General features: G+C 35.0%; 2 protein-coding genes across 2 annotated transcripts; both read right to left on the bottom strand.

The window, feature by feature from the left end:
• Positions 1-817: 817 nt before the first annotated feature.
• Positions 818-2,189, bottom strand: LOC125600417. Its single transcript, XM_048773133.1, has 4 exons — positions 1,730-2,189; positions 1,413-1,649; positions 1,257-1,328; positions 818-897 (listed from the first exon to the last, which is right to left on the bottom strand). The coding sequence occupies exons 1-4, from the start codon at positions 2,187-2,189 to the stop codon at positions 818-820; spliced, it is 849 nt and encodes a 282-aa protein (XP_048629090.1).
• LOC125600416 lies at positions 1,809-3,434 on the bottom strand. Its single transcript, XM_048773132.1, has 4 exons — positions 3,177-3,434; positions 2,725-3,089; positions 2,339-2,641; positions 1,809-2,260 (listed from the first exon to the last, which is right to left on the bottom strand). Exons 1-4 carry the CDS (start codon positions 3,415-3,417, stop codon positions 2,240-2,242), a joined length of 930 nt encoding a protein of 309 aa, XP_048629089.1. The 5' UTR covers positions 3,418-3,434; the 3' UTR covers positions 1,809-2,239.
• Positions 3,435-11,659: the final 8,225 nt, after the last annotated feature.

The following is an 11,659-nucleotide window of genomic DNA, read 5'->3' as shown; positions in this document are numbered from 1 at the left end:
TCTATCTGTTTAGTTGACATGTAATTCATTCTACAGCATATATACTTATATCATTACTAATTTAACTTCAATTCAACTATCTATCACTCTCTTCCTCTTTACCCTTTTTTTTTGCAATTCACACTTGGAACTTGTGAGAGAACTCTATTGTCTTTAGGAGTTTCAGTGAACTTCATCACTCGCAAGGGACTTGCAACTCTTCACTACGCTGCTTAAGGTTCTCACTGGGACCTCGTCAAGTAAGGAGCCAATGTCCGAGCCACAACAAAGGCCCGGGAGAATCCAGCAGATGTTGCAGGTAAGAAAGGGATTCTGAAGATGTGAACGACGAGGAGAACAAAGAAGATGCTTCTTCAGACATGATGACACAGAAGCTGATCATAATAAACTGAGGAACCAAACAATGGAAGTGTCTACTTGAAGTACTCTAGTAACAGTTTGTATAAAGATTCCATCAGTTTCCAAGTAATCTAGTAACAGTTTGAATCAATCCTTAGATTTGAATGCTGTTGTTCTCTGAATTGCTTTCTTTTGCTGTAAATGATTTTAAGATCACATCACACAACTCTCTACGAATCATTACATACTCGACAACTCTAACAATTCTGTTTTGTTTTTGATTGTTTTGACTCTAGGATTGTTGTTATTGCGCAACTGGAGGTGATTATAACGAAGTCTGATGTAATTGGAGAACATGCACGTGCACGAAAGCCTAACGATCAGCATAGAGCAGAAATAAATAGTTCAAAGGGAAACATAGAGCAGAAAGGAAGATAAGAGCGAGCTAGCTTCACTTTAGTAAACGCAATTTCAACGTCTAGTAAAACGTAATGATCTTGGCAGAAAACCCTTCCGGGGTGCTTTCCTCATACGTTTGGTCTTGGGAGGATATCCTACCTACAACATGTATATATGAAATGAAATGAAACGAAACATATGAGTATTTGGACATGTTTTCCTCTGTTGAGAATCTTATATATCATTAAGAAAAAAAACTTGCCTCCTCATAGTAGTTGGATATTTTAAATTGCCTATGCCGGTGAGAAAAAGATTGAAAATGCGTATTCATTATGTTGTCCTGTTTGACAACGAGTAGAAAGAGTTAAACAGGTTGTAGTCTAGACAATCTATATATTGATAGAGAGGGAGAGGGGAGAGGATGCGTACCTCATGTGTATGTTCTTTACTTGAGAGATGCTTCTTGAAATCATCCAGGCTTTCGCAATCACTGTCGCACAAATCGCAATAAAACATACCGGTAAATTCAACATCACTTTCACTTTCACTTTCACAGCCCTTCTGAAGAGTCTGTCTTTTTGTCTCTGAAACTGGGGAGGAAAAAAAAAAGCTTAGCTTAATTAGTTTGGTGGTTATGTTGTGGAAGATGAGAGAACAAACAAACAAAAAAACACCTGCAAGTAAGCTATCCCAGAGCCACTCAGCAGAAGTGACCAGGACAGGCTTTTCAAAAGGCCTAACTGAATAAGCCAAAAAACAGTTGTAGTTACTCTCTTGTAGTTTCCTGCAAAGAAGTGATGAATGGGACTTGGGCGAAGCTAGTTCATCCGATATGATCATAACTGTAGCCGGAGCAGGATTATCTTCTATCCATTCCTCACAATCTGTAATCATGCGACTGTGTAAGACCCCTGTTTCGACAAAAAGAAATAATTTCAGTTGAAAATTAAAACCTTAATAATTAAATAACAGGAAATGGGGACTAACTAACAGGGAAGGGTATGTGCAAAATCGACTCCAGTGGAAGAAAGCGCTAGAAGGTGGTGATCAGGGGTTTCTTTTTGGTCGGCAAAGGCAGTGATGGAGACAGGACCCGAGTAGCCTATTTCCTTGAACGCGCTTTCTATACTTGGAAGGACCCTACGAGCATCATACCCCTCGGGAATCGGGCAGTCCTTCATGTCCCACCACACATGTATTTCAGCGGTGGCGTGTTCAGGCGTGGCCGGGTAGTTCCTTGCCCAAGTCTTCGTTACACATGAGAGAACAAACAAGAAACAAGCACCTGAAAGTAAGCTTTTCCAGAGCCACTCAGCAGAAGTGAGCAGGACTGGCATTTCAAAAGGCCTAACTGAATAAGCCAAAAAACAGTTGTAGTTACTCTCTTGTAGTTTCCGGCAAATAAGTGATGAATGGGACTTTCTCAAAGCCAGTTCATCCGATATGATCATAATTGAAGCCGGAGCAGGATTATCTTTTGTCCATTCCTCAAATTCTGTAATCATGCGACTGTGTAAGTCCCCTATTTCAACAAAGGAAACAATTTCAGTTGAAAGTTAATTAAACACTAATTATATAACAGCAGGGAAATGGGACTAACAGGGAAAGAGGGTATGAGCAAAACGACACCAGTGGAAGAGAGCGCAAGAAGGTGGTGATCAGGGATTTGTTTTTGGTCGGCAAAGGCAGTGATGGAGATAGGACCAGTGTAGCCTAGTTCCTTGAACGCACTTTCTATACTTGGACGGACACGACAAGCATCATATCCCTCAGGAATAGGGCAGTCATTCATGTCCCACAACACATGTATTTTAGCGGTGGCGTGTTCAGGCGTGGCCGGGTAGTTCTTTGCCCAAGTCTTCGTTACACATGACAGTCGTGAGTCCGGAGAATTTATAGCCTCCTGCTCGACAAAGAGTTTATGCTCAGATTATGAAACAAAAGAATTTGAGAGATATATATAGAGAGAGAGGATGCTTTGCTTACTTCCAGTCCATGCTTATAACTCGAGAGATGCTTCCGGAATGTCTTCAGGCTTTGGCAATTGAAATTACACGATTTGCAATAAAACACGGCAGCAGATGATAAACCACCCGCTGGTGTGCCTCCTTCTTCTTCTTCTTCTAGTAATTTCTCCCAGCGCCAATTTGCTTTATAGAGCAGGAATAAGTCCTTACATCTCTTAATTGAATAAGCCAGAAAAAGGTGGTATCTAGTGCGCTGTTGTAGGCGGGCCAGATCCCAGGAGAATTCACCTTCCACCTGATCGGATATGATCACTATTGTAGCCGGAGGAGGGTTATGACCTCGCCATTCCACCATATCCCGATACATGACTGAGCGCGTGCTATCTGTGAATATATGGATGAATAACATAAAATTTCTAGTCTAGTTTAGAGGTGGTTTTGTTATTATACTAACATCAGAGAAAGACTAACCTGATATGGTTTGTACAACAGCGACTCCAGTGGAAGACAGCCCTCGCAGGACGTGGCAAGGGGTTTGGTTTTGGTCGCCATAGGCAGTGATGGAGACACGACCAGTGTAGCCTAGTTTTTTGAACGCCCTTTCTATACTTGGACGCACCCGACGAGCATCATACCCCTCCGGAATCGGACAGTCCCTCATGTCCCACCACACCTCTATTTTAGCTGTCTTAGCGTCATCGTTTCCCGACATCCTCTCTAACAAATCTCACACGCAAGTCCTCCATACGTATAGGGTTTCTTTCTTATACACCAAACTAATGTGCCTAACAAAACCTAGTATTGGTGTGGGCTTTACCTACTTTACTAGATTAAACATTATATATATAAATTATTTTATGTATTATATGTTTTTACATATTATGAAATAATAAATATATGTTGAATAATTAAAAGTCAGTAACTATTACATATATAATTAAATTGGTGCAAACGTATAAATCAATTTTATTAATCCAAACATTTTTTTAAAAAATTTGATAGGATATGTAATTAAATTTAAATGATATTAACATACATAGTATATTTTTAATATTAATGTCTATTAAATGATGCTTTCTACTCATATGTTTTTTTTGATCATGTGTATCTTTAATAGCAAAAACTTTAAATTACTGATAACAAAATTTTCATTGTTCGATTAATAATTTTAGTAATTTATAATTTAAAAAAATTTATCAATGTTAGTTCAAAACTTTTATAAAAAAATTTATTCAAAGTAAATTTGAAATTAAAATATTTATTTATTCAATATGGTTTATAGTTTAATTTAGAATGATATATATACATATATATTTTAAATCTTAATGATTAATTAAATTAAACTTTATTTATATGATTTTGTAATCATTTGTATTTTGTCATAACAAAAATTTTAAACCATGGATCGCAAAATTTGAATGTGAGACTTTTAACAGTTTTAGTAATTTATAGTCGTTTTTTAAAATTCAAAATATAACATATAAAGAAAATCTAAATTTTTATAATATGGTTATTGTGATTTTTTAAAATTATTTTAATAGTTTAAAATTAAACAAATTCGATAGAAGATACATTGTTTTTTATCAGATCTTTATTATTCAAAATTATTAATTGTCATATATACTTTAGCCACATTAGGCAATTCCGTAATCTTTATTTAAGGAAATAATAAATGACATTAATAATGAATTTATGATTAGTTTAATAAAAAGCTAATTATATAATTAGATGGACCAACATATTTCTCTAATAATTCTAAGAATCATCCTAGTGATGACACGTGGCTACAAAAATAAGTTGTAATATTTCACAAATAATATATAGGGGATATCCAATCTTTTTGCTTTTTGGGAAAATTTGCTATATATAAGGGAAAAAGATTAAAAATATATCAATGCTACAAATGCAACTGTGGATGGATGAGACAATTTACGCACAAACGTGACCAAAATCTCCTTCTGTATTTGACGTTGACGCTCCAAAAATATGTCATATTATACTCCACACCATATAGTACAGTCCAAAGAAAATAACTAATTACAAGGTTGGATTTCATCCGGTAAGTAACTAAACTATACATGATTACAACATAGTAACCAACCACATAAGCTTTTCATTTTTAATAATTCCACAATGGCTAACCAATTGGAAAGGTCAAATTAGTATGACAGTTTGAGTATGAAATACTCGACACAACCACATAAGCTTTTCATTTTTAGTATGTCTACAATGCCTAACCAATTGGGAGGGTCATAGCTTGAGAATGTTAACATAAATGTCTGTGTTGTGACGCCAAGGGAAGTTTATGTTAGAGTGGTGTGCGGGTGAAGCAAACGCGAGATATATAGTGCACATGTTCATCTTTCATCTGTACAAAACCCAATTCATGTGTATTTAACATGTTATACATAACTAACATATTATACTATACTATATCTATTAAATAAATAGTATAAAGAACTTGATACATAGAAACATCACAATTTAAATCGTTTATTGGTTAAGAAAGAGTGATAGCGATGCCTTGCCGTAACAAAGAAGGAGGACGGGAGGGGAGGAGGAGGAGGAGGAGGAGGAGGAGGAGGAGGAGGGGAGGGGGAGGGGGAGGGGAGGGGGAGGAAGATGACTACAATATACTTAGACATTAAAATAAAATAGTATAGTATTCACAAGAATTGTTGCAAAATTTTGTGTATATACTTCATTGTAAGGTAGTATTCAGGAAAAATTGTGTTTGCATTAGATATAAAGTTTTGACACATAAAAGTTTATACTGAAGCACAATCTACTAAACAAACACATTATCAAATTCATATTTTCTTGAAACATTAAGAAACCTTTTATATTTTATGTTTATCAAATAGAATAGTACAACACAACTTGTACAATTTATTTTCTCCAATAGTTTGGCGCATTCTCTGTTTTTTAATCCTACATATATTGAAAAGTAGCAAAATTGTAAAGCCAAACAAATATATGAAGAAAAGTGATCAAACGATCAATTTTTGGATATGATGATTGTACGGCGTGGAAAGTTCATTTTCCAAAAAAATCATAAAACTTGTAAATGATCATGGAATAAAAGAAAGAGAACAAAGATCAATATAAATTTTTAGAAAAGAAAAGAAAAAATAGTTTAAGAAGAAAAAGATCAACGATGGAAGTGAGAGTATAAATGAACATGAATGAAGGGTAACTTTTCTTTTTATTCATATTATACAAAGAATATCATAATCAAAAAGTTGTTATAGTTATAAACTTAATTTTTAATGTTTTTATGTATATGCAATCCAATTTCTCTTATTTCTTTTCCGAAAATTGGAAATCTAGAATAAAATCCTAAAATGTAAGTATTGCCATAACAAAATCTTTCCTAGAGAGAGAGATTCAACATGGACTAGATCTCTACTAAATACAAACTTAGGAAAAGCAATAGGCAATGAAAAAACCTCAAAACTGTGGCATGACTTTTGCATTTCACTAACAGAAAACACTAGACCATACAATTTTATAACAGAAGAGGTCCAAGACCTACGGGTTTCGAATCTATTGACTATAAACATATCAAAGTACACATTTTCGTTATGGTTAATCATTAAATTCATAACTATAATTAATAGTCTTTGTTATAGTTTAGTTTTTTTTTCTTATGATACTACTATCTATGTATACATATAAAGGAGAACAAGGTATCTTCCCCTTAAGCCACTTCATCGAGAGAATATCTAAAAATGGACGCATTTTTTCAGTCTAACTTATACAGACTCATACTGACTCTGTAATCCAAATCGGGTGATCTGCATCCATGTGAACTACAAAAGACGGTTGCTTTCTAACACTGCATGCTAGTCTATCCGCCTTTGAATTTTGCGTCCTTGGTACATAGATAATATCTGATCGGGTGAAACTCTCTTTCAGGATCTTGACATCTTCCAAATAATTTGCAAAAACTGGTCATTCTTCTGGTTCCGAAACCATCTTCACCAATTGAGAACAATTCGTAGCAAACGTAACCTGATATTGACGTAAATTCCTCATACATTCCATTGTCCAGAGTAGCAATTCCATCTCCGCATGAAAGGGAGAGAGACTAGCCCTAACATTCCTCGCCCCCAACAATCCATCAAATCCTTCTAAGGTGCTGAACAAACTTGTCCTGAAAAGGTATCACCCTCTTTCCATGAGCCATCCGAAAAACACCAACTTCCTGGAATTGACGGTAGGATCATATTTACTATTTGTGGTATTGTCTTCTGTTCATTCAATTTTTGTGCCTCAGCCCACAGTGTTGATTCTGTTACTGAAAACTTTATTATTCCTAGCTTTGCAGATGTATCATAGCATCCATGCAAACTGATGATCTTCCATCTGCGGGAAAACTCTTCAGAACAGATGATCCATGTTTGTGAAGAGAGAACTGTTGGAAAAATAGTTGGATTTGATGGTATCTTCGAAAGAGCGCAAACCTGGATTGCTGGAGGACATTCAAAAAAACACATGGTTTATGGATTCCTCTTAGGCTCCACATCTTCCACAACAAATACCCCCTTATATCCCCCTTGCTTGTAAATTCTTCTTCACTGCCATACATCATGTCACTAATTGCCATAGGAAGTGTTTTAACTTTGGTGGACATCGTATTTTCCAGCAGAAAGCCTTCATGACATCAACTGTGGGACCAATCAATAATGGTGGCATTTCCCTATCTAGATAGATCCGTTCTACCTGATATCCTGATTTGCCCGTATATTTCCCATTTTTGTGAAGTGCCATCCATCTCTATCTACCCTCTGAGTCATGCTCAGTGGTATGCTTTCTATAAGTTTCGCATCCTGTGGATCCACCAAAGCCCGAATTGCCTGTGAATTCCAAGTGCGTGAGGTAGAGTCAATGAGAGACTCTACTGTAAGGTTCAGATATAAATTGTGTTGATTTTTATTGGCTGGTCTCGGGCGAGTGGTTGGGAGCCATGGATCATTCCATACAGATATAGAAGAACCTGATCCCACCCGTTTGATTAGTCCTTTGCTTACCAGAGATCTAGCAGAGAAACAATACTCCGCCAGCCATATGACGGAGAATATGAACGAATCGGTTCCAAAGGTGAAGCATTTCTAAAATACCGACCTTTGAAAACTCGAGAGAATAAAGTGTTTGGCCTCTCTATCAGACGCCATAACTGTTTACCAAGCATCGCTGTGTGTTGAAATCAGTGATATCTTTGAACCCCAAACCTCCTTCATCCTTATCTACACATACTTTGACCCATGATTTCCAGTGCATGCCTCTTGTACTTCCCCCTGAACTCCACCAGAATTGTGACACCGCGCCCGTCAATTTTTCACAGTTGCCTTAGGTTAACGATAGCAAGACATCGTATGATTTGGTAATGTCGTAATCACTGATTTAATGATCACTTCCTTTCCACCTTTGTGAAAACTTGAAAGTCCACCCATTGACTCTATTATTTAAACGATCTTGTACAAAGCTAAAAACTTGGATCTTTGATCCCCCCATATTTTCTGGTAAACCCAGGTAGGATCTCATTCCTCCAAGATTCTGAATGTCCAAAATATCCCTTAATTCCTGTCTAACGGGTTCTTCAATCTTATGTCCAAATTGAATTGAAGACTTATCAAAATTTATTAGTTGTCCTGAAACTGCCTCATATTCCTTCAAAATCCTGAGAATGGTTTGACACTCTTCCTTTTGAGCTTTACAAAAGAAAAGACTGTCATCCGCAAAAAGCAAGTGAGATATCGATAGACAAGCTCTAGCTACTTTCATTCCGTTAGTTGTTGCCATCTTTCTGCCTTTTTTATATTTGCAATTAAAGCCTCAGTGCAGAGAATAAATAAATAAGGTGATAAAGGATCTACTTGACATAAACTCCTATTTCATCAATATTTCATTTTCAGACATAAGCATAGTTCTTTAAAATTTAATTAATTATTCTAAAATTTTCATTTTCTTAACATCTAAACCAAATCAATTAACAAAACATATAATAACCCATAAATCGATTTCATCAATATTTCATTTTCCAACCATAAAAATAGAACCTGGGTTATTTCACTAAACCCTCGACCCTAAACCCTAAACTTCACCCCTCAACTCAAAAACTTCAATCTTAAAACCTTAACCCCACCCGTCAACTATAAACCTAAATCCTAAACACTAAAGCCTAAACGCTAACCCACCTCTCAATTCTAAATCTTAAATTTATATTAGTTAACCATGGGGTTATAAATGTTTTTTTTCTTTTTAAAAGTGAGGCTAATAATCGTTAGTGTAAACATGGAAAGTGATATCATGAATATGATATTTTTGACAATTTTCCTTACTATTTTCACTTTTTATCATACTCATGCCAACAAAAGACAAGAAACTAATCTCATGAATTAATTTTCTCCCTTTTGACCACAAAATTTAAGCTCAACAAAAAATGATGAAAATTACACCCAAAATTAATAGATAATCAAAATAATAATTTAAAAATTATTTAAAAAATAAAATAAAAATTAGTGAAAATAATAATGTAACATAAGTTTGGTGGAAGTTTAGTCAAAAAATAATATTAGTAAAAGTTATATAATATAATGCAAAATACAAAATATTAAGAATAAATGGAGAAAATTAAAAAAAATAAAAATAAAATACAGTTACAATATTTTTTTCTCATGTTTCATCGAACTTACGCCACTTAAAAAATGAATGGATCTAATGAAAGTTGTTTCTTTCTATCATTTCACTAAGCTCGAACTAATAAAAATAAGATGAAATGATAAATCATAAACAATGTTTAATACATAATCAAAACTATTTTTTTTTACAATAACTAGTTTGAAATTGAAAATGATAAAATATAACAATAAATAATATAAATATAATGAAATACATAATAAAATTTGAGATTGGTGAAAAAATAATCAACAGACAATAATTTATTAAGAATACATAATCTAATAAAAATACGAAAGGCATCGAATAATAATAGAAAAAATTCATAAAAACACAGAAGATAAAATCTATTTATGATACTATTCTCACATTCCATCATACCTAAGACCACAAGGAGAAATCTCACATATTTTTTTGCTTATTTTTTTCTTTGTGGTACAAGCTTAAGATTATATATAAATTAGCATGAGAATGACGAAAACGCCTAACTGACGTCTCATACATAATAAAAACAATTTTTTTTAAAAAAAGTGAAAAAATCTAATACATAAAATAATAAAAATAAGACATATTACCATCATTAAAGCAATGACAAAAGTTAATAAAAAGACATTACAACATCGTCTCTCACATTTGGAAAAAACACCTTAATGAAATTTAGGCGGACATTTTTCAACTATTTTCTTGAATAGTTACTTTTGTCTGTAACGTTAAGGATCAACATTAATTCTACCAAATGCCGCACAAGACTACCATGTTTGTCAACCTACATACCATTAGAATCCTTGCACACATATAAGACCCAATGACATGAGGTCTTCAAGCGGCAGTTTAGAAGATTCCGTGAATATAATAAGACTTCTTTTTTTTTTTGCATAGGGGAGATGCAAGTTGACAGCAGTGTCCTCCCCTCGCAGGAGTCAAATGCGCTCCAAAGCCGGAGATCACAGTCCCGAGAAGATCTTGTTCGTCGCTGGCTGAATCACACATGCTCAAGATGTAGTAGAAGACGTTTATTGGTACGGCCTTTTTTAATCTTTCCACAATCTTTATTTTTTTACTCTTTTTCCGGTATTACATAATCTAGGGAAGAAAAAGTAAGAAGGAAATCTTCATGAGAGAGCAAAAAGTTTACCTGTTCAGTTGACATGTAATTCTTTCTACAGCATATATACTTATATCATTACTAATTCAACTCCAATGCAACTATCTACCACTCTCTTCCTCTTTACCCTTTTTTTTTTTGCAATTCACACTTGGAACTTGTGAGAGAACTCTATTGTCTTTCGGAGTTTCAGTGAACTTCATCACTCGCAAGGGACTTATACCTCTTCACTACGCTGCTCAAGGTTCTCACTGGGACCTCGTCAAGTACTTGGTTAAGTAAGGAGCAATGTCCGAGCCACAACAAAGGCCCGGAGAGAATCCAGCAGATGTTGCAGGTAATAAAGGGATTCTGAAGATGTGAACGATGAGGAGAACAAAGAAGATGCTTCTTCAGACACGATGACACAGAAGCTGATCATAATAAATGAGGAACCAACAATGGAAGTGTCTACTTGAAGTACTTAGTAACAGTTTGTATAAAGATTCCATCAGTTTCCAAGTAATCTAGTAACAGTTGAATCAATCCTTAGATTTTAAAGCTGTCGTTCTCTGGATTGCTTTCTTTTGCTGTAAATGATTTTAAAGATCAACTCACATAACTCTCTACGAATCATTACATACTCAACAACTCTCTCTCAAGGAATGTGTTCTTTTTTTTGTTCTCTAAGCCTTTGGAAAAAGAATTTTCAAGTATTGTGTAGCCATCCACCCGAGAATGGAGAAGTAAACAACAACCCAAACAAGCACGCTTCACTTGCACCAAGAGGTTCACTTTAGAAAGCTGGCTTCTAACTGAACAACAAGCTCGAGGGAACCAAGATTCGCATGTCTCAAGATCCGTACGATGAAGACTGTGAGAATGGAAGTTGAGAAGCCAGATACAATGCCAGCGATCACATCATATCTCCAGTACTTCCGTCTTCCATTTACACTTAACACGACTGTAACAATTTAGAGAATCTGGAGAAGAAAAAAAAAACAAGTGGAAAGATGATCAATAACAAGACAAGACTGAGAAATTAAAAGACAGCTCCTAAGCTTAGTGATGATGAAATGAAAAAAAGATGTGAACTCCGACACTAATGAAAAGAAAGCTTAGGAGCTTAAAGACAGCGTATTGTTTAAAAATGTCGGTGAAAGAAAGATCATCTGCTTGGCAACCGAAA

The sequence above is a fragment of the Brassica napus genome, unplaced genomic scaffold (assembly GCF_020379485.1).
Source record: "Brassica napus cultivar Da-Ae unplaced genomic scaffold, Da-Ae ScsIHWf_2248;HRSCAF=2901, whole genome shotgun sequence".
Taxonomy (NCBI): domain Eukaryota; kingdom Viridiplantae; phylum Streptophyta; class Magnoliopsida; order Brassicales; family Brassicaceae; genus Brassica; species Brassica napus.
This window is presented reverse-complemented; position numbering and strand designations above follow the sequence as displayed.